The sequence below is a fragment of the Gavia stellata genome, chromosome 1 (genome assembly GCF_030936135.1).
Source record: "Gavia stellata isolate bGavSte3 chromosome 1, bGavSte3.hap2, whole genome shotgun sequence".
In the NCBI taxonomy this organism is placed as follows: domain Eukaryota; kingdom Metazoa; phylum Chordata; class Aves; order Gaviiformes; family Gaviidae; genus Gavia; species Gavia stellata.
In genome coordinates this window covers 28476859-28498841 of record NC_082594.1, presented here as the reverse complement: position 1 = coordinate 28498841, position 21983 = coordinate 28476859, and the positions used below count along the sequence as shown (strand labels likewise).

General features: G+C 42.9%; 1 protein-coding gene across 1 annotated transcript in view; it reads right to left on the bottom strand.

Annotated features, from left to right (window-relative positions):
• Positions 1–20960, bottom strand: part of FREM2 (FRAS1 related extracellular matrix 2) — a 137907-nt gene extending 116947 nt beyond the window's left edge. Inside the window, exons 1-2 of the mRNA XM_059819912.1 lie at positions 15815–20960; positions 9903–9992 (exon numbers count right to left, since the gene is read on the bottom strand). Coding sequence (XP_059675895.1) covers positions 9903–9992; positions 15815–20960 — 5236 coding nt within the window. The remainder of the gene's footprint in view (positions 1–9902; positions 9993–15814) is intronic.
• Positions 20961–21983: the final 1023 nt, after the last annotated feature.

Here is a 21983-nt window from a genome sequence, read left to right as displayed (position 1 = left end):
CTCACTGGAGGCACTGGGCTTTGAATTAGGCTTCAAATGTTTCTTTAAAGGTATCCTTACAATTCTCTCTCTAATTATTATGTTCCACCCTAACTACAAAGCTTTAAAGAGCCAGCAAGGTGTGTGGTAACAGCATTCCTACAGTCTTGAAGAAAATGCACATTATACAGCAAAGTGACAGAAGTGCTATGCTAGTACTTAAGCTGAAAGTTAGTGAGATTGGAATCCTGGCAAACATTCAGGGTAATGTTGTATCAAGCTGAATGAATTAATGTTTTACTAATGACTTGAACTTAAATAAGCTAAAATCCTTCTTCAGAAAGGGGGGAAAAAAGAAAAAATTCTGTCTTTGCAAAGAGCTTGCTAAGGGCCTACTGCTAAATGAAATTCTTTCTAATACTAAAACCAAAAACTAATTAGTTAAATCTGTAAAAGAAAGATTAACTGAAGAAAACCCCAGGGAAAACAAGCCACAATATACTGACCTAAGAAATTCTCATCTAGGCCAAACCCAAACAAAAATCAACATAGGTCAAATTAATTCATTAATTTACTGTAACAGGATTTTCACTCTGGTTGCATTATTCCTGGCTCTTAACTTCCTCTTCTTAAATTCTTCAATGCCAATTATAAAGAACAGGTCATACAACTTCAGGGAAAATTTGAACATCATCCAAACACAGTTTGGGCTTATGAAATAAAACTAATGTCTTCCTTTTCCCAGAAAGTACACAAAGAAGCTGATAAGGCAAGAATGGTCCTTATATTGTGAGATTTAGCAAGGCAAACAGAATAAATGAATATGCCAATTCTTATAACTCTGTTTTCCAGCAGACTCGCTTTTCAGCCTGAACAATCTTCTATGTGTTATACTTTGCAAGACTAGGTCAGAAGAGATATCTCCAAGTACACTCCACTTTTTCAGAGTAAGAGAATTCTAACTTCCACAGGAAAAATCCAAAGAAAGTGCATTGCCTTGAACTAGCTGCCCTGTGCTGCTGAAGTGATGCTAAACCAGCACACGCCTAAACTCTTTGCTATGGCTGCTCTTCATCATAACTGTTTGGTACACATGTTGTACCTGTACACATGTTGGATCCCTTTTCTTCAAGCAGGCTTCTAATTCCCCATCACTCAATGGTTATATAAAGTTTCAGTTTCAGCACATTCCCAGTGCATACCAGCCCACAGCTACAATTTGGCAAATGTAAGTTAATTACATAATGTAATACAAATAAGCTTTTTATTTAAGATCCTGAACAGGTAATAAAATCCACCATGTGTTTGCTGATACATGGTTATACTGCTATGAAGAGTGTTTCTGACAGTAACGAGAATGTTGGAAATCAAGATGCACAAATTGCAAAAATTTCATGACAATATATGCCTTCATTACCTTTTCTCTATTTTTAATTTAACTTGATTCTTAGTGTATTTCCATAGGTTAAGACTCTAACTTTTCTTGGTGGAAAACTGTCGCATATCTGCAGTTTGTTTAAGATGTGATTATCCCTCTTGTAATCTAATTTTTAAAGAAATCAAGAAACTTCCCAGAAATATTTCATACTCTGATCAAATGAATCTTTATGGGAATTCTAGGGACTCTAAACTGTTAACCGGCAAGTGGAGTGAAAAACACTAAACTCATCCTGAGGGCTATTTAGAATCCCTCAGTGAAAACAGGTTGGGAAATCAAACAAGCTGAGCTGCTGTGAGCGGGGTTCCTCGACAGCAGCCAGTGTCCCCTCTCTCATTTCATTCTTCTCTAGACCTCCTTAGTCTGTCTGAATCAAAAATATTTGCAACCAACAACCAATATCATTTCACAGGCTTATTATAGCTCACTTTAGGAATTAGTGTCTTTCTGCAGGTTCTCATGTCACTGGCAATCAGTGTTATTCCTGAGAGTTCTCAATTCTTCCACTTAAGCCTAGTGTGTCTCCTTAATCCCTTTAATTCTTGCATTTTGACCTAATTTTACTGTTCATTGTCATGCTTCTTTTGCTGCTAGCTGGGCCTTTTTATGTATCATAAGAATATAAAAGCTAGATTGTGGATTATTTTTAAGTAAAAAGCCTGCTAAGTACTCATAGTACTATCTTGAGCTTTATCTTGCCTGCCTCTCACCGGACCAGGTCAAATGAAATCAGTGGCACTATTCAGCTTGGTAAAGCAAGCAGGATTCGGCTCCAAGAGCTGAGCTGGTCAATTTTTTTTGCAAATACATTGTACTTTAAAAGCGTGATTATTCAGCAAGTGATCTCAGCTTAAAACTAGAAAAATATCTATCACCAGGTGATGGTGTGGAGAGATTTCCCTTCTATCCAACCAACCCAGCAGCTGGGATGCTCATTCTACATGGAAGACAAGACTATTGGCCCTGACTTCAAAGAGAACTGGAACCAAAATCTCCCCACCTTAAACCCTGATCTCAACTACCAGCCTAAAGGTTATTCTGGAATGCACTGCTCCTAATTAGTCTGTTCAAGCCTTTTTATTCTGTGGAACATAGCAGGTATTAGCAGAAAAGGAGAAAAAAAGGGTAAAAAAAGAGGGGAGGAGCACACACAAAAAATGAGAATTTGTTGGCCCCGTGGTAACACTACTTAGTTGGAAAGCGGAATGTCAGAGTCCAGGCTATGTTCGAAAAAGTATTTCAGAAGTCATATACACAGGATGCAAACAGAAAATGAATAAAAATCTGGCCAGAATATAACTGAGGGCAACGTTATGGGGAGCATGGGTTCAAAGCCTCTGAAATAAAGGAAGAAATTGCATCCGAGTCTTCCAACTTTGGACAAAGTGCCCCGACTTCTGTATAAAAAGCAATTCAAAACACAATTGCCTCTCCTTTCCTAATCCAGAACAGTACCTAAGCCCACCCTTTCAATTACACTGCTTTGCTTTTGTTAAAAATGATGAATAATCCAGGATGGGGAGCAGACGAAAGCTTTGCTTTTGGCTAAAACAACCATTTGAACCCAAATAATTAGAAACAACCAAAAATTCTCCTATCGAACCAAACAACTACCCTTTTTCCTCTCCAAAAAGCATTTTGTTTTATCTGGATAAAGCGGACCTTCTTTTCTATGTATATATTTGGGGGATAAGGTAATGTTCAAGTTCGCAATGGAAAATTCAATCATTTCCAGCAGTCAGTTCAAAACGTCAGTACAAAGAAACCAATATACCTGGTACAGAATACTATGAAAATCTTTCCACTGAGATCAGTAAGGCCTGTACTAGACTTTCTATATGCCCCAGATAATCATCTCTACACAAAACACATAGCTACTCCTGTATACTTTAACAGATACTAATTTTGCTGTGACCTTGCAGCCACATTCACAACAATGCCCCCATGAACTAATTTTTTATTTACAGAAACGTTTATTTTAAGGTGGTGGGGTTTTTTTTGTTTGGGTTGGGGTTTTTTATAAACTATAGTGTCAAACTACTATTTAAATCCCTTGGTAATACTTACAGTAAGAAGTGTGACATGTGGAAAATTGTTTGGGCACCAACCTAGAGTATATCAAAACAGCAGCTACAAGCCTGGCAATAGACCAGAATCCAATACAGTACTTGGCAAATGATGGCAAATGTACCGCCAGCATGTGATGCCCTCATTTTTAAGCCAAAGATAAATGTAGTTGATGTTTCTTGCCAAGACTAGTGTGCCCAAATGCCACATGTGAGGTCAAGCAAGGATGCTGCAAATAATTCCCAATGATATTTTACCAGTCTGCTTCTTTAAGAACTGTCAGATATTGAGTCCAAAATGTCTGTTCCTATGCTATTATTATAGCTCACCCAGGAAAACACATCAGTGTTATGGCTTTGAAAAGCAGCACTGACAACTGTTTTAGTTTAATAATTACACTCAGGAGTGTAATACTATTCTCTCACAAACGAATAAAGCCTACCAGAATGGTGAAATTCCTAAAAACATTTTTTTTTATTTAGTAAAATGAAGGATGACAGATGAAATAATTATATTTCACAAACTTAATGGAAGTTTTCTCTAAGCAGTAGAAGAGTGCTTCTTTAATTAATGTAATTTCTTGCATAAACATATTTGGGAAAATTCTATTAAGTTTGCCCAGAAATTAAGTTTAAAGGCTAACTTCAGGGAATTGTTTTTGCAAGATTCTTGCTTCAATTGGGATTTAACCAAATGTTAGTACAAGAAAATGCAGTGCTGGGTTAAGGCATTTAGGGCTCTGTAATGAAAAGTTTAAATGAGATTTAGCTAATGATGTAAATCACCAGTTTCAGCGAGGCTTGTCTTTGCAATGCTTTGGCTTTAAGTCAGAAAAGCTACCCAAAGAGCCTGAAATTAAAAAAAAATAAATTTGTTTCTTTCCTGCCCTGGTGATCCTCACATTCCTAAAACAGCCATGAGAATCTGTCATTACTTCCCCTTTGAAACCATTCTACCCTTGAGGCACTGTACTGCAAGGTAACACTTAGCAGCCCTAAAGAAGAGTTTGGAGGACTCCACTTAAGCACTGAGCAGAGAAAGGAATTAGGTAAGGGAAGGACAGATTATTGTTCAAATTAAGGCTGAACAGGAAATGGGCTTCCCCCTTGCACAATCTTTTTTTTTTTTTTTAAATGCTCCAGGCCCAAATCAGCATTATCTCTTTTTTTTTTTACTCAAAACGGGAAAATTTAATGGAACTGACTCTGTAATGCAAAACATTGTTAGTATGGCACCAGCCTCTTGCAACAAAAAATACTGAGGCACATAACATGAATTTCTTCCATGGGTGCTGCAGTCCTGGTTGATGGTTCCCCAAGCTTCAGAAAACAGGGTAGGAAGAAGAGCAAGCAAGGGAGACCACTGTGATGAGAGCACTAACCAAGCAACAAGCAGGTCAAGAACAAGGTTGTATTTTAAAAATATTTGGGGGCAGATCACTATTTAGAAGAGATGAACATTCTTTCACTGACTTTCCATGGTCTGAACTTGAACATTTCAGAGTTATCCACAACAACTAAATAGAATAATTTCTTCTGTGAAGCAAAAATGAAGACAACAATTAACCTTTACAGAGAAGCTCTGCTCTTCAACCGGCATTCAGCGTACTGCTGTAGTACTGCTACCCCACTCCCAACACCCATTGCTGGGAAAAGAAATGTATTTGACTGATACTGCCTCTGGAGGTATGGGGTCTGAGCTGGGGTTTGAGTTTAGTGCCAGCTTTGGGGTATGTTTGTTTTATTATACGCAATCAGCAGGATCTGGCCAAAAATTTGCCTTAAACCAGTTCAACCAGTTTCACATTACTTGAAACTGCACATTTAATGAGAAAGTATCTTCTACAGATTGGATAGGTGGGCATTTAGATCCATATTCTTTTTCAGTTATTATGATTTACTGCAGTGACATTAAAAAAGGCAAGGAGGGCAGAAATTGAAAGTAAACAACGGACTTCAATTTTAACTGTGCATTCTCAGTGCTAGTTTCTCATGTAAGGAGTAAAAATGCCTCAGATAACTCACAAGGGATGTAGTGTGAAATTGTAGTGTGCAGTTTTCTGAAACAGGCACAAGAGCTCAACACACTGGAGCTAATTTCTGTGTCAACTTTCATTCCATACGGATTAGTGCCATTTTGCATAGCTGAAGCACCAGCTCTATGCATATATTTGGCAGGGCCATACATATGCAGTTTCCCCAAGCTTCCAGTACTATGAAGTTGCTGCAGACACTGCAGTTTCTCACTAAGTCTATCAGATTTAATTTACTCTGTGAGTCTGTTTTTCACTAATTAAAAGGCTCAAGCATTTTCAGATGGATCTTTTTCTTCAATCTAGTAAGTCTCTCAATAGTGTACAAATTTACATACCACAAATACATCCAGGAGTTTAACTATCAGTCTGGATTTCCATCCCTGTCTTCTGGTAGTATTGGTGCCTTTATTAATAACTGAATTAAGAATTTACTAATATAAACATCAGGATTCACCACTGTCACATGCTTGCACTTGCTAAGAAGAGTTTTTTCTCCACCTTGTTAATGGAATGTAGAGGTCACTTTTGAGGAACGAGATTCAACTGAGACTATTTTGCAACCTTTCTGAAAAACAAAATTCCACACTTTCTCCAAGGTTTTGCTAAAATGGACTCATAACACTTTTTCAGTAACAACAGGTCTCCACATGATCATTTTAAGATCAAAATTCAAAACAAAACAGAAAGCAAATTGTTAAAATGAACTACGGTAGTTTCTTCCAAAACGTCACACAGATAACTCAGCAGCATCAATATCCTACAGTGCCTTCTTGTTCTAAGTATAACAGAAATGCAAGGGCTGGCCCACTTTATAATAAAGCAACTGGAGGCTAAATCCCTAAGCATGAAGAATTAAAACCTTTTCTACCTTTAAAAATATTAGTGCTGATAAATAGCTGAATTGTGTTCAGTTTTATTTAACTTTTTAAATACTCTTATGAAATATGCCATTTAAAGCCAGAAAAGCACTACAGCCATACATAAGCAGGTAATTGATACTGACAATAAGACTCCTTCAGAGCTTCAGTTCTTTCTGGTGAAACCTCTAATTTTGGTTTGAATAGAGCAGGCCTATGCTCTCGCTTGTGAATTACAGTCCTAAAGGCTTTCTTTCCTTTTATTCTTAAATGGCCTTCCTTTCTCTTCATATTGAGCCCATTTCTGTTCTCTTCAGTTATACTTGGAAAGTTATCATGAGACAGCCATAATCCCTAAGCTATTTGCCATTTGTCTAGGCTGCAGGTTTCTCCCTTGGCCAGTAAGAAAACAAGTTTGTTCCAGTATCTTATTTCATGTTTTCAGACCCTAGGTCACGATTTGGTATGCAGCATGGCACTCACCTTACTCCCACTGTGAGAAACTGAGCAGGCAAGGGGCCAAGAGCTGGCAGAGTGCTGACTTGGCTCTTTTCCCATCATTTACCCACCTAGTCTGCTGTTGCCCTAACTTGCTTACCACAAATGCTAGCCACATGTAAGAGGATAAACAAAATTCCAGTTCTACAACAAAATTCACACTGGAACAATTTGATGACTCCTTGTACTTGGCCTCCATGCAATTGCCTGAGATAACAGACTTGGGCCCCAATCAGACTATCATCATTTAAGAGACCAACAAATGATCATCTGCATTTTTTCTCTTAAGACATGGTATAACGAGTGGAACAGATCAACCGTCAAAAGATGGAGCTAGAGAAAGTCATGCTCTTCTTCTCCTATTTCCAGATCATACACCATGAACAAATATTCCAAGACACATAGAAGAGTATTTTACAAGCAACGCTAGAGGTATGGGGCAAAACCAACTTTCTAATTCATGTTATTTGGAAAGAGCGGGGACTGGTGTTGTAGGTTGCCCTTGCTGAGGCATGAGAGAACTGGAAGATATAAAAAAGTTGGGTTGCAAGATGTGTCTCATTTTTTTTTACTTATTCAAAATAACATTAGCTGAGTAATACGAACAAATACTCATTTGTTGAAACAAATTTTGAAACCTCTCCTGATTTCAATAGGACCACTTGTGGACTATGGCACAATTCAGCTTAAGTGAAGTCCCACTTATTTCATTTACAGCATTAGGTGCTGTGTGGTAGCCATCACAAACTTGTTATTACTGCAAAATTCCTGATACAGGAGACAGAAGCTTGAAGCGTGCCATTCTACTGTGGATGTTGGTAGTCTGTGCTGCATCTTTCACTCAGATCTTGTGTTTAGTCTTCTAGAATGATCTGGCTTAAAATCAAAACCACTAAAACAATAGTCTTGGTACCACTGAAATTCTGCCAAAATATACGTGAGCTGCAAAACACTGGCTTTGACGTCTTTCTGAAGAGGGAGGAAATATAGCTAGATTAAATTGCTGGACTTTTTTAACCCCTGTTATAGATTCTAAAGATGCTGCTAATAAATCTGAGTTATTTCAGACAGACAAATATTAATATTTTGATCACAACTTCATCCCTTTTAAATGCAGTTTTACCATCTTCAGTCAAGAAGAAAATCGGAAATACTCTGAATTGCAACACAGCTCATTTTTCACTGTGTCAACAAATAGCCTCAGGAAACCAAAGACCATCTTACCATCTAGCTAAGTAGTCTGCAAGATGATAACATTGTCACATTTCCAAAGGCTCTAAAAAATCAGCAAATACCTTGTTATCATAATAATTCTTTGTATTATGAAAAATAGCATGCTGTTACAATTGACAGACTGTTACAACTCTGCCAGGTAGAAGCAGATGTGGCAGGTAAGCTTTCCAATGAAAGAAAAATTCTTGGTATAGAGTTGGAATATATGAAGTGCAATTTGCTTTAATGACACATTTGCCACTAGAAAGTGTTCAAATAGCATGGAGAGAAGTCTCACAAATGTTGGGTTCTCAAGGAGCAACTCAGTTTTAAGAACTGATGTTAATCATCAGTTCGCTGAGAGCAAACTTTCTTCATTTCTAATTACTCCCAACACATGGAACCTTGAAACATCTCAAGACTGAGTATTTGTTCACCTACTAGAAGAACAACTTGAAAATCATGAACAATGTCACCATGTGGTAACACCTGTCATAAGAAAATGATGGTATTACTAAGAAAATATAGCAGCCCATGCTCCATTATCTTTACTTAGCTTTAAATTTCTCTAACCTGTATCTCAGTTAAAAGAAAACATTTAAGGAAAATAAGTCAAGTGTTACAAATTCTTATCTCACTACTTGTTCTCTGAAGTAGCAAAGATTTGCAAAGACATTTTCAAAAGTCTCTAGAGGTACTTTCTCTTCTGTGCTTGTCCAGCACAATGAACAGGAGAACATACTTTAATATCCCACTCCCAGCAACGGTAGATGGTGACAAAACTGTTCAATCTGACAGACAGGACAAATCCCTGTTCACTGATCTTAATACTGCTAATTGGCTGTGCTTCTTGTGAAGAAGTAACACAAGCTGAGTACGCAGGAGCTGAAAATTAGCTAACTTGAAGCATTTTTTCTAAGAAGTATATTATTAAATCAACTAATAAAATTCATTGCCAATTACTCATGAAGCTATATATCACATATTAAAAAAGGTATTAAAGTAACGTAATCTAGCCACCTGTTACCACACACAGGAATATCTACATTTATGCATATCTACATTAAGTACAGACTTTGGATTAAAAAAAAAGGCCTGTTAATGTGTTTTGTTTACCCCTTAAACTGTTCTTTCTTTGTTCTTTAAAAACAACAGAAAAACCCATACATTTTTTTCCTGAATAAGTATTTGCCAATATTCTCAATTTGTTTGTATTCTTTCCTTTGCATCCTCCACAATCCTACAAAACAGTATTAGTCAGGAGAATTCACTTCAGTCACCTGACAAAGATCTTTGACAAGCCATTGAGGATTCTGTTACGTTAAGTAAGTAGAATCAGAACTTGAACTCTACGCAACGTGTACATCAGAGACAATGCATCCATATGAATAGTCTTACAGCTGGAACCTTTAAAGAGGTAGGCAACCATAACTGCAAATCAAAATTCAGAAAGTTTCTCAGGATAAAAGACTTATGAGAATTCATGTGTAAAGAGCCTGGACATGGAATAAGAAGGTAATACTACAGAATACCCAGGTATCAGAAAGCCCAGGTATCTGAGGAGACTTAGAGAATTTCACTTTCTTGCTAGAGTAAGTTGAGTGTTTTTTCATTAGATGCAATTACCATTTTATCGACACCTCTCTTCGGAATCACCAGAAATAGTCCACAATATGGGAAAGTCATAACAAAAATCATACTCCAGGAGGTAACATGGACTTCCCCCAATTAAATTCAATGTTCTTAAACTCCCAAAGTATACTTAAACTCTTTCTCTTTCAAGAACAACAAAAGCACAGATCTTATGAATACTCACCGCCATCTTCAACCATGAAATGAAAAATGTCACTGGTGGCATTGTCACCCCCTCGTAAAACATAGCATATCTTCATATCATCAATATCAGCTGGAAAGAGTCAGCAAAAATAGATTTTATTTTAAATGCTGAAGGTAGGAAATTGTTTTTATAGAAAAACTTTACATGTATTAAATAGTTTAGCTTCAACAGAGAGAGGTCAAGGTTCTCCAGCAGAGTTCAGGAATTTCAGTATTAATAGCGTTGAAGTTTTACAGATACCATTCATTCTTCCTCTCTTTACTTCTCCCTCCCCAGTGCCCTCTTTCTTTTAAGATGTATTTACAAAAAGAACTGAAAGGAAATGTAAAAACATGGGCTCAACAGTCAGAACTATTTCATATTTTTAGTGGTGCATTTTCTTAAACAGAGGTGTATCTCTACTGATTCTGATACTGATTCTGTCATTCTTCATCCTGAGAAGTACTGTAGACGTCACAGAAAATCTGTGGCTGAAACTGAAGCAAAACCCAGGGTATTTTCTATGTTCAGTTCTACCCTCCATTCAAGAGGCAAGACAAATTAATCCACACAAAACCCCCACCTCTAGAACTAGATTACTTCTAGCATATAGTCTACCTCTAGCACAGGACATCTCTACACGTTCTGCAGTAGAGAGATCTCAATCCCTTCAGTCCCCCACAAAAATGCCCTCTCCACCAGACCATCCTTCCTATCAGCATATTTTCAAAGGGTATGACATATAATATATATGAACTGTCATAAATAGTGCTCAAACACTTACAGTGATTGACTGTTTTAAGAGCACAGAAGCAACTGAAGTATACAGACAAGACTTCAGTAAGAAAAAATTCAATGCACAATTTTGAATCATCAATTGCAATAAAGAAAGTATGTAAAAGGTAAAGAAATATTTATCAATATTGTGTTTTCTGGTTTCCTTGAGCAGCGGTGAGAAACATGTAACACATGAAAACATAATTTTTGTCACTTTTTTTGAAAGACTGCTGTTGGTATAAAACCACGTCTGATACTTTTTTTAAGAAAAAGTGTTAGAAATTAATAGCATTAAAGTGGAGCTCAAGTACAACCCAAGTTCTCCTCCCATGTTAGGGCATATGCATTACTAAAAAGAAGGCAAAAGCACTTTTGTTAGAGCTCCTCAAAATCCTCAGTTCCAAAAGTAGCCAGACATCTTCTAGGACAAACAAGTTAAGAACATTATCAGCAAATATATGTCACTGAAGAATCTCTTCAATAAATATTTGAAAGTTAAAGATGAAAAATTCATAGGGCTGTAAAGAGGATGCAAACAAATACCTCTTCATGGCAGTGGAGCAAATAAATCTTTCATCCTGCAAACACTTACACAAGTACTCAGCTCTGCCCATGTGGGTAGCCTTATCAAAATCCATGGTTCCAACATATATAAAGATAAGCACTTGAGCCAGTGTTTGCAGGACCAGGACCACCTCATCAAAAAAAGCCACTTGTCATCCAAATGTCTTAATTTTGTCAAAAGAATTGCAAAGGAATGACCTATTTTCTGTTCAGAGTCACTTGAGCAATTCTACACTTTCCTTCCATGGTTGATTATCTTATGCTAGTTACATTAAAACTTGCCTAGTTGTAAGCATAATTCATTACTGTATAACTACAGTGCCTGCTAAATATTAATGTGATATTGGAATTCTGCAACACAATTTTGAAATCCATCCAACATAATTTTCTCTTAAAAAAAAAAATTATCTCCACTAGATCAAGGAACTAATTTCCCATTTAAAATTCTGCAGAACTGATGCGATTATTAAAGGTTAGATATATTAATACATATTCTTTAAGAAACAAATGCACTTCACAACATAATTCACTCGTCTCTCTGAAAACACTTGCCTGAAAAGGAAGATAAAAAGCATTATCAGGGTGAAAGCTGAATAAAATCATTGCTTGCAAAGTGCTGCATATTTGGCTGCAGTAGCCATGTAGATATCTTTGGCCTCGGGAGGCTACATGGAGTGCTAAGACGTCAACCAAGCTATATTATTGCCAAGGCAGATCCTTACTCTCCACCATTCCTTCCCCTTCTTCCTGGCTCCTCAGCACACCTGCAGAGCTGTGGGATGTGACCTGGCCCTTACTCACAAACTTACCCACATGGGACTGGGGACTCCCAAAACAGCACTCAGCAGTTGATCACACTTTGTACATTCAAAACATTATCCAAAGATCAGCTACCTACTTGTTATATACCACTAAACTTCTTTACATGTGAAAGACTTGGCAGTTCCTTAATAGACTTCCCCCACTTTTAAACAAATTATCTAATCTTAATGAATATCTGCTATGAACAAATTCCGTCCCTGACTTGCAGAGATGAGTGCAGCACAATTATGCATACACAATATTCTTTGTATGTATTTTTGTCCTAGGACAGCACTAGACTAGAAATTACCATGTGGCAAGTGTTTTTCTTTAAGCTTTCTCTGCATTTACTATCACCAAATTGTAAATATAAACCACAAAGAAATAATAATGAATTAAAAGTGCTGCTTTCACGTGTAACATGAAGTAACAGATAGTACTTCAATAAACTTAGGAACTGCTTAATGTATTTTAAGAATATTTTATTTCATTACTGTCACTTGCCCGTCTCTCTCTCTCTCTCATTCCAATTATTTTAACAATTAAATAGAAAAGAATAAAAAGCACCAACTATTTGCAGAATTTGGGGACCTTTTATCAAGAAATTAATTCTTCCACACTCCAATACCCCCTTTGAGCAATCCCAATTAACTGTATGAGCCTCATGAGCAAAAGATTACCTACTGTACTTGTGGCAGAGGTATTTCATGTGTACTAATTAGAAAGCCCCACACTGATTGTTCCTACACAAAATACACAACAAATCTGGACATACTATATTCTGCACAACTGCATTTTCACTGGAGGTTTTTAGCTCATCTTGCAAGCTAGGTTAATTTCCTTTCTAGCTCTTGATTAAGTTTTGTGTGCAGATCTTGAAAAGCAATCTCAAGCATAGGGCAGAAAGCTGTTTGCTAAACAATTGCTATGCACTCTCTTTCAGTTACAGGCAATCTGAAAAACCAGACTGCTCAAGCTGCTTGCACACAATGAATCTTGTTTCATCAATGTTATCTCACTCAAAGCGGTCGGGCTGCCTGTTCATACAACCACAGACCTAAATCCAAGGAATGGGAGTCTGAGGTGGTAGAGTGTTAGGATGGACTTCACAAACTATTGAGCAGCTTTCAAAACTCATCTCCATGTGACCCTGAACAGCCTCATCTGACTTCAAAGTTGGCCCAGTTTTGAGTAGGGGTTGGACCAAATGACCTCCAGAGGTCCCTTCCAACATAAACTGCAAAACTGTAACGATGTTTTACAAGCTCCATCAGGACCCACACATGTTAATGAAACTAGAACTATTCAGCATTTTGTAAGAGGTTGCCCCACATGGCAGGATAGGAAACCTAAAAAGGGGGGAGATTGAAACATAAAAAGAAAGTGTGTAACAGCAGGTCCAATAGTCAATACAGGAGCATCCCAAAGTCAAAACTATTATTTATGGCTGGCTGCAAAATCTGCACTTACAGTAGGATCATTAAGAATATGACTTGTTTACTTCTGCCCTGAACATTTGATAACTATTTGTCTCAGTACAGCATAAGCATGAAATAGACATAAATTCACTACTCTCAATTTGAGAGTGCTTTGCATGTTAATGGTAGTGGGCCACAAAGCGAGGGACAATAGTGAACTACACACAGAGTTTTGAGTATGCAGCTTGGTCTACACAATATGTCAGCGTCTCACATTACTTCTCAAAACTGTAGCCTTCTAGGTACAGCCAAGAATTTTTGTCTCCCTGCGACTCACAACCTCTCCCATACCCAAAGCAGCTACAGACAAGAGGGCATTTGAGGAAAAAGGAAAGGAAAACACAGTGCCCTTTCATCCATGATTTTAGCTCCTAGGTTATTCTGTGACTTCCAGCAAGTTCTCTTTCCCTGTCCTCAGCAGATGTATTACTCCTGTGTGAGCTTGATGGTTTCTGCCTTTCATGCAGCCTTTCCAGACACCTCTTCTCCCTCAAGTGCTTACCCTGCATACATAAGACATTTTTATGTGTTTGCTTCATAAAATATAAACCATTATAAAAAGCATTTAGGAAGTTGAGAAGAGACATACCACAGAAATAACACAGATGCTCAGGAGGTACTTGCTTATAGAGGCCAAAGAAGAAAATTATTGAAAAAGTGTGTGTTTCTTAAAACCACTCTTCAACTCAACACAAATAAGAGTGCTTGTGCCAGTACTGTCAGGGAACCTGTGAAGTTATATCACTGTCTGGGGATCCTCACTAGCTTTAAAACCAATTTTTCCTAAGGGTTGCATGCTTCTCACCCAGTTCAGGCAGCCTCAGGATATTAAGAAAGCCTGTGTGAAGACCAGTGAGACTGCCAATTGAAAGCCAAGTAAGAACTGACTTTTGATCATCTGAGAAATGTACCAGGCCACATAGCACGAAAGTGAATGGAATACATACCTATCCTGAGGGCCCCACCCTTGAAAAAATGGGGTATCACTGTGCTATGCAGTGGTCTCCTTTCAGGGAACACCCACTCAGTAATTCTACATTCTCCAATGTAAGAGAAAACCCACTAAAAAGTGATAATCTGTTTTGTTGCTCACTCCCATTCTCTTCTGTTTCTCACTTATTTTGACAACAATACTCTTAATGCTACTCACAGTTCACTACTGAAGCCTTACATTTAAGGAGATGTGGTGGTTCCCAAAGCTTAAACATGGTTTGGTCCCTCCTCATCCTCTTTTTTGCATTAACACTGTAAAACGTAGGGCACCCCAGCCATTCAAAAGTTCATCAGGCCTCTTTACAAGATTTGATACATCTGACAAGAACATCACTACAACCAAGAGTGTAACATGGGTTACGTACCAGTACAGGCTCTGTGAAATGAAATACAGACAACTACATGCATTCATCTCTAGCCTTACCACCTTACACAGCCCAGCCTGCCTGGGCCCCTTTAATTTTGAGTCTCCATGCAGTTGTGCTGTCTGCTTACTCCACAGCTGCAGAAGGCTCCAAGAAATCTCATTTAATTTTTAATTAACCAGCTATTAACTCATTGCAAAGTAACATGGAAAATTCTCTGGAGAATAACTAATGCTCCCCTTTCAATTAAAGTTACTTCACAGCCTTGTGTTGAGGCTTTATTTCAGAACATACGGCACATGTGGTTTTCGTCCTATTTATACCACCTAGTATTTTAGTTCCATGTAAAAAGTAAGTACCACTGACATAATTTTAAAACATTTACATTACCTTTTAATTTACCACAAACACTTTGTGGTTAAGATTTGTGTAATTAAGGCAACAAATGCACTCGTAATATATCATTTCCCCATGTTTGGGAAATGATTTTCTTTTACAGTTAAGTGTGCTCAGACTGTATAGCAACTGATACCCCAGCCATGGTATGACCATTAGTTAATAATAGCTTGGCCACTCCCGTAGCATTTTCTAAATAAAACTGTTTAAAGGAGGCACTCAGCCTCAAAAGATTTGGAACCATGTGCAGCCCAATTCTGTTATCCAAATTTCTATCACTGATCAAAAGTCCAAATCAGTTATTTGGACTGTAAGCTCTCCAAAGCAAAGATACTCTTTTATTCAGTGTTTATCCAGTATACCCCATTTCTTCTTTAAAGCTGTCACAGGTGCAATAAATAATAAACAGAACTAAAAAAATAATAAAGCCATTATAAATAAGCTCGCTGTTGGAAAGTTTCTCCCATCAATTATTATAAAGCTTAGCATGAACAAGAATTTTCCAGTGATCTAAAGAAAGCATCGAGTATTGTAATACCTTGGGTGAACTGGCTGATGCTATGGTTGCCTTTCCCCAAGTGGATCAGAAAGCCATGGCGCGGACCCTCTGTGACTCTGATCTTGAGGGTAACATGTGAACTGTCCCTGTCTTCCACTTTGAGCACCTTGTTGGTAATCTGAAACCCGATGTGACCTGTGGCCAGAATACGGAGAGTCTGAGCACCCTTATTTATGACAATTTGAGGTACACTGTTGTCCACAGCCATTACTCTAATCTTCATAGTCTGAGGTTTCCTTGTTTCAAACACAGTGTTGGGGAAGACATAGAAATCAGTATGAGTGCCATCCGTAACAGTGAAAGAGAAGCTATCCTCAACTGATTCTGTGCCATCATGTTTGTAGCTGATTAGATTTTCATTTAGATCTTGTTTAGTGAAGGTGGTGACTGGTTTGGAGTTATTGAACACGATCTGACCATGAACTGGTATTTGAGTGATGATAAATTTTAGCAATGCATCGGGTGTATCTCTGTCTTCTGCAGTCAGTTCAAATGGGGTTATCAGTTTGTATTCATTTTCACTCACCACCAGGTTGTGGATTGTGACAACAGGTTTCTTATTGTCCACATCACTGATAGAAATTCTGAAAGTACGAAATACAGGGTTATAGCCATCAGTCACCTCAAACTCAAAGCTGTCCATTTTCACCTCATCTTCTGAAGTGTGAATGTAATAGACTTTATTGCCTGCTAATAGGAGTTGAGTAAAAGTAGAGATGGGTACCCCAGGTTGATCTGTGCATTCAAGATGACCACGAACAGGTGCTCTGGTAATAGTGAAAACTAAGTTCTCATCTGGGCTATTCAGGTCACTAGTGCTAAGCAAATCAGTAGTAAGGGTTACCTTCCCTCCTTCCTTCAAAGAAACTCCTTTGCTGATTACATCTGGGAAGACAATATCAATGCTACCTATTGTCACATAAAAATAGCGGTCAATGAGAGGATTTATTCCATCTGTCACATCAAACTTGATAAGATCACGAACTCCTTCTTGGCCAAAATGCATATATCGAATTAAGTTTCTATCCACTTCATCTTGGGTGAAGTTCATCCCCAGGGTGATATTCTCAACTCCACCTGAAGGCTTTATTCTCTGCAAGAGGCCTTGTCCTGGCCCATATCTTATAATGTATGTCAAGGTTTTGTCTTCAGAATCCAGGTCAGTAGCCTTCAATATTCTGTTATGAATAGTTCTAGTTTCCCCTATTTCAATCTCCAAACCATCATTGATGGCCATTCTGGGTGTCTCATCATCTACAGGAATAACCATGATAAGTACCGTTTTCCTAATGGTATGTTTACCATCTGTGAGTTTCACCTCAAAACTGTCCTCCTTTGTCTCAGAGTCATCATGTTGGTAGAGTATGTTGGAGCTCTCTGTTATCTGATCCAAGGTGAAGCTCTCCACTAGGACAGTTCCATTGACCAGCTGGTTCACAATGTGGCCATGCCTGGGAAGCCTGGTGATTGTGAACATTAACTCATCAGCAGGGATGTCTGCATCAACTGCGTTGAGGATAGGGGTATCAATAACCAGGCTCATGCCTTCCATCACAACAAACTCTCGCATAAAGATTTCAGGCTCTTCATCGTTGATTGGCATAATGACAATGGGGAAAAAGTGCCTTTGGGAAAAGTTAATGCCATCAGAACAGCGGAAAGCAAATCTGTCTTCAACAGGCTCTACACCCTTATGTATACTTTGGACATAAAAAATATGCCCCTGATGGAGGTCTTTCAAGGTAAAAGCACTTATAGCTATACCTGCTCTGGATTTTTCAGATCCTGGGGCTGGAGAGATGTTCTCTACATACCCAGATGTGGGCTGAGCAACAATGGTGCAGAGTATATCATCATTAGGAGTATCCACATCTTCAGCCCTGAGGTGAGCAGGAGTAATGACCCGTTTGTCACCTTCCATTACCATGAACTGCTCCCCCACAAAAATCTCTGGGGCTTGACTGTCAACAGGAAGAATGGTCACCAAGACTGAAACTCCTTGAACAACATTGCCCCTGACGCTCCACTCCTCAGACAGGTCAGACAAGGTAAGGTTGAAGGTATCTTCTTTGGACAGAAGGCCTATTTCACCACCAGTGTGAGCATATACCACAGCACCATCTAGCAGATCTCTCTGGGAAAATCTCTCTGCAGGCACCCCTTGGACCAGGATGTTCCCATGCTGAGGAGGATCCTCTACAATGAAGGTCAACATTAAATCATCTGTATCCTCATCTGTGCCTTGAATGACATTAGCAGTGATTTCAGCAGCACCATTCTCCAGCACATCCAGGTAGGAACCAAGAGTGCCTGGGGGCAACCGTAGTGTAGGAACCTCATCATCAACTGGATGCACATTCATTTTCAGTGTGATGGGCACAAAATGAACCCCATCACTCACGTCAAGCCTGCAGGTATCACTGTTGGTCTCAGCTCCATTGTGCACATACACCACCCGCCCTTGTCTGATATCCTCCAGGCCAAAGACACCTCCTGGAATCAAACTGTACCCAGAAAGCTGCAACTGGCCATACCGAGGAGCCTGCGTCAGGATAAATCTGAGATGGGCAAGCTCAGTGTCTGTGTCACTGGCATCCAGCTCAGTTGGACTAAGGACATGGCTGCCTCCCTCAGGCAAAGTGAAGCCAGTATTAGTGATTTCAGGAGGCTGGTTATCAACAGGCTGCAGGTAGATGGTGAAAGTCCCTTCGGCTGCATTGCCAGCTGCATCTTGCACTTGATACTGAAACTGAATCAAATGAGGAGCCACCCCCAGTTCTTCCTGTGGGGGACGGTACGATATCTTGTGATGATTGATCTGTGCTTGGGTGAAGTGGCTAACTTCCACAGAGTGATCCTCAGTCAGCACGAGGGATCCAAGGCGGGCTCCATATACATCTGGAGGGTGGTTAGTGTCAGTGTCAGTGGGGGGCTGGGTTATTGTGTAGTGGAGTTCACGGTCCCCTGAATCCTGATCTGTGTAACACAAGTGCTTCCTCCGCAGTGGGGTCACCTGCTGTTCTGCAACTATTAAGTGCAGGCTGCTGCTACTATGCAGCTCTGGGGCTAATCTGTCTACAGGATGTACCCGAATCACAAAAGTCTGTGGTCCAGAGCGGTTGGGTGGGTCATTGTCATCCTGGACTCTAAAGATGAACTGGTCCAACACTACCCCAGGGCCAGGGCTGTGAGGCCCAAAATGGTGGTAATAGAGACGCCCTTCCACAATGTCCTGCTGCAGCCACTCTCTCACTGGCTTTTCATAGATTAGGGAGCTCCCTGCTAAACCTGGCACCCTCCTCCAAGAAAAGTCCTCATCTTCTTCCTCTTCTTCCCAGCCAGGAGGTGGCTGTGCTTGACGGAGAAGCAGCTGCCCAGCAGTGGGTCCAGACTCCACTGTGAAGAGCAGGATGGCATCCTGTGAGTCAATGTCAGTGGCGCTAAGAGCACGGGTGGTGATGGGCACTGTTTCACCCTCAGCCATGGCCAGCCCCGTGTTAGCATTGAGTAGGGGTGGCTGGTCATCAGTGGGCACCAGGGTAACGGGGAAAAGGAACTCAACACGGTGGCGAGAGCCACCATCCTCCAGCCGGAGCACCAGGTTGTCACTGAGTGGAGACTCGCTGCCATCATGCTGGTATATGACCCGACCTGCTGCCAGCTCAGCCACCGTGAAGTGTTTACGAGGGGCAGCAGGTGCTGGGGTGTCCTCCAGCAGAGTGAGGTGGCCATGCCTCAGTCCTGCCACCACACTCACCCGCACCTGCTCAAGGTCATCCTCATCACTTATCACCAAGTTGGGGCTGGGACCGGGGCCTGAGAGAGGCCGCGACTGCCCCTCATAGAGCACAAGGCCAGTGTTGCGGGTCACCACAGGTGCCAGGGTGTTCATGGGCTTCACCACAATGACGAAGGCGAAGGGCTCTGAAGCAGCACCCTCTGGGTCCAACACCTCCAACTCTAGCTCAAAGAGCCGCTCACGATCTGAGTCCTCCATGGGTGGCTGGTAGGCGATGCGCAGCTCCCTCACATCCCGCTGGCTGAAGGAGGAGACAGGCAAGCTCCGGTCATCTGTGCTGACCATGTGCCCCTGGCCAGGGCCAAAGGGTGAGGTGATGTTGAAGAGCAGCAGGTCTGGAGGTGACTCGGCATCCTCAGCCGCAAGCATGTCAGGCGTGAGGGCGGTGAGGACAAACTGGTCCACCTCCATCATGAGCATTGCCAAGAAGCTGGGTTTGGGGGCCACATTCTCAGTCCCGGCTCGGATCCGCACCAGCACCTGGAAGTACTCGCGCTTCAGCGGTGCCCCACCGCCCGCCGCCTCCCACAGCTCTGCCACCAGCGGCACCAGGTCACGGTTGGGGGAGCCGCCGGCTGCCGTGTGCCGGTAGCGCAGCCCCAGGCCCAGGAACTCCTCGCAGTCCCACATCGAGGCTGGCACCGGGCCGCCCCCCACCGCCTCCCCACCCGCGGCCGCCGCCGCCGCCGGGGGGTAGTTGAGGATCTCTCCGTAGCGGGGCAGCCCGGCTAGGGGCGGCAGCAGGCCCACCCGGCAGCGCTGCCGGCCCGGCTCGAAGGCGAACTCCAGGCTGCGGGCGTCCAGCGGGTTGCTGGTGCCCCGCAGGCGCTCCACGGTGAGGGGCAGGTTGCGGGTGACGATCTCCAGCTGGGTGAAGAGCACCTCCACCTCCAGCACCAGGGGCAGCACCAGGGCGCGGCTCGGCGAGTCGTAGCGCAGCTGCAGGCGGACGCGGTCCCGCGCGGGGCTGCGGCCGCCCAGGTGGGAGTACTGCACCTCGCGGGCCCCGAAGTCGCAGGGGAAGCGCCTAGGGCTCAGGCGGCCCGGGCGCTGCCACAGCGGGTCCTCGTCCAGCACGGTGAGGTGGCACCGGTCACCCGGCTGCACCTGCAGCACCAGGTCCTGCGCGGGGTCCAACCACGCGGAGCGGCCCAGGGGCACCCGCAGCCCGCGGTTGGCCACCACGACGGGGGCCGCCTCCGGCGCCCACGGCGAGGAGACGGCGGCGCTGCCTGGCGGCGGCTCCGGCGCCCCCACCCAGGCGCAGCCGGCCAGCAGCAGCAAGCCAGCCAGTAGCCGCCGCGGCGCGGCGGGGAGAGCCTGCATCATCCTTGCCGGCGGAGCGAAGAGCCGGGAGCCCCCGGCAGCGGCGTGTGCACTCCGCAGGGGCCAAGTCGCGGCCCCGCTCCTGCCGCCGGCGCGGCCCGTCCCGACCTGCTCGCCCCACGCACACGCTGCGCTCTGAGGGGAGCGCGCCCTGCTCCGGAGGGGAGCTCCGCGAGCTGCGAAGCCCCGCCCTGCGCCTCCGAGCGGCCAATAGGCACGCGCGGGGGGCGAGGCCGTCTGTCGCGATTGGACAGAGCCGTTTGCCAATCTTGCAAGCTACAGGGGGGACAGCCTCTGCCTCCTTCCCCCGGCCTCTCAACAGGTTGTTGAGGGAAAGGCGCCGGGAAAGCGGCGGGCCGAGCTCTGGCCGTGCGGGAACGGGGGGGAAGGGGGACGCGGGGGGCAGGGATCACCCTGCCGGCGCGGATCGCCTTGCCGGCAGCCCCCGCGGGAAAGGCGCTACCGACCGCCCGGAGCCCCCATGTCGGGGCGGGGGGCGGTGCTGCTTGCCCACAGCCGAGGAGCGCACCTCTGCCAGCCCCGCGAGGCAGCGGGAGCGCACTGCCGCTCCCCGCCTCCCCTGCACTGAGCCTCCCCGCTCTCGCCTTAAACCCTGGCTCGCTGGGGCAGAATTAGAGCGGGGCTGTCCCCGAGCCACCGCCGGGGAGGGCTCGGGGTTTCCCCTCTTCCCCTCAGGGTACGGGGCGACAGGTGAGCGCGGGGCGGCAGCGGCGGCGGGTAACAGCTGCCCCTCGCGGCGGGGCGGCGCTGTCCGGTTCTCGTCGGCGGCAAGAGCGGGGTTGCCCGAGAGCCGAGCCAGGTTAACGGGGACGGGGGGAGAGAAAGGTGCCTAAGGAGAACGGGGCGGGTCACGCGAGGAGAAGCGCCCCGGGGCTGCCGCCGGAGCGGCGGGCGGCTGCGGGGTGGGGGTGTGGAGACCTGCCTGCCGGCACCGCCTTTCCTTGCGCCAGAAAGAAAACGGGTAAATATCTCCGGGGCAAAACACATTAGTGAATATCCAGT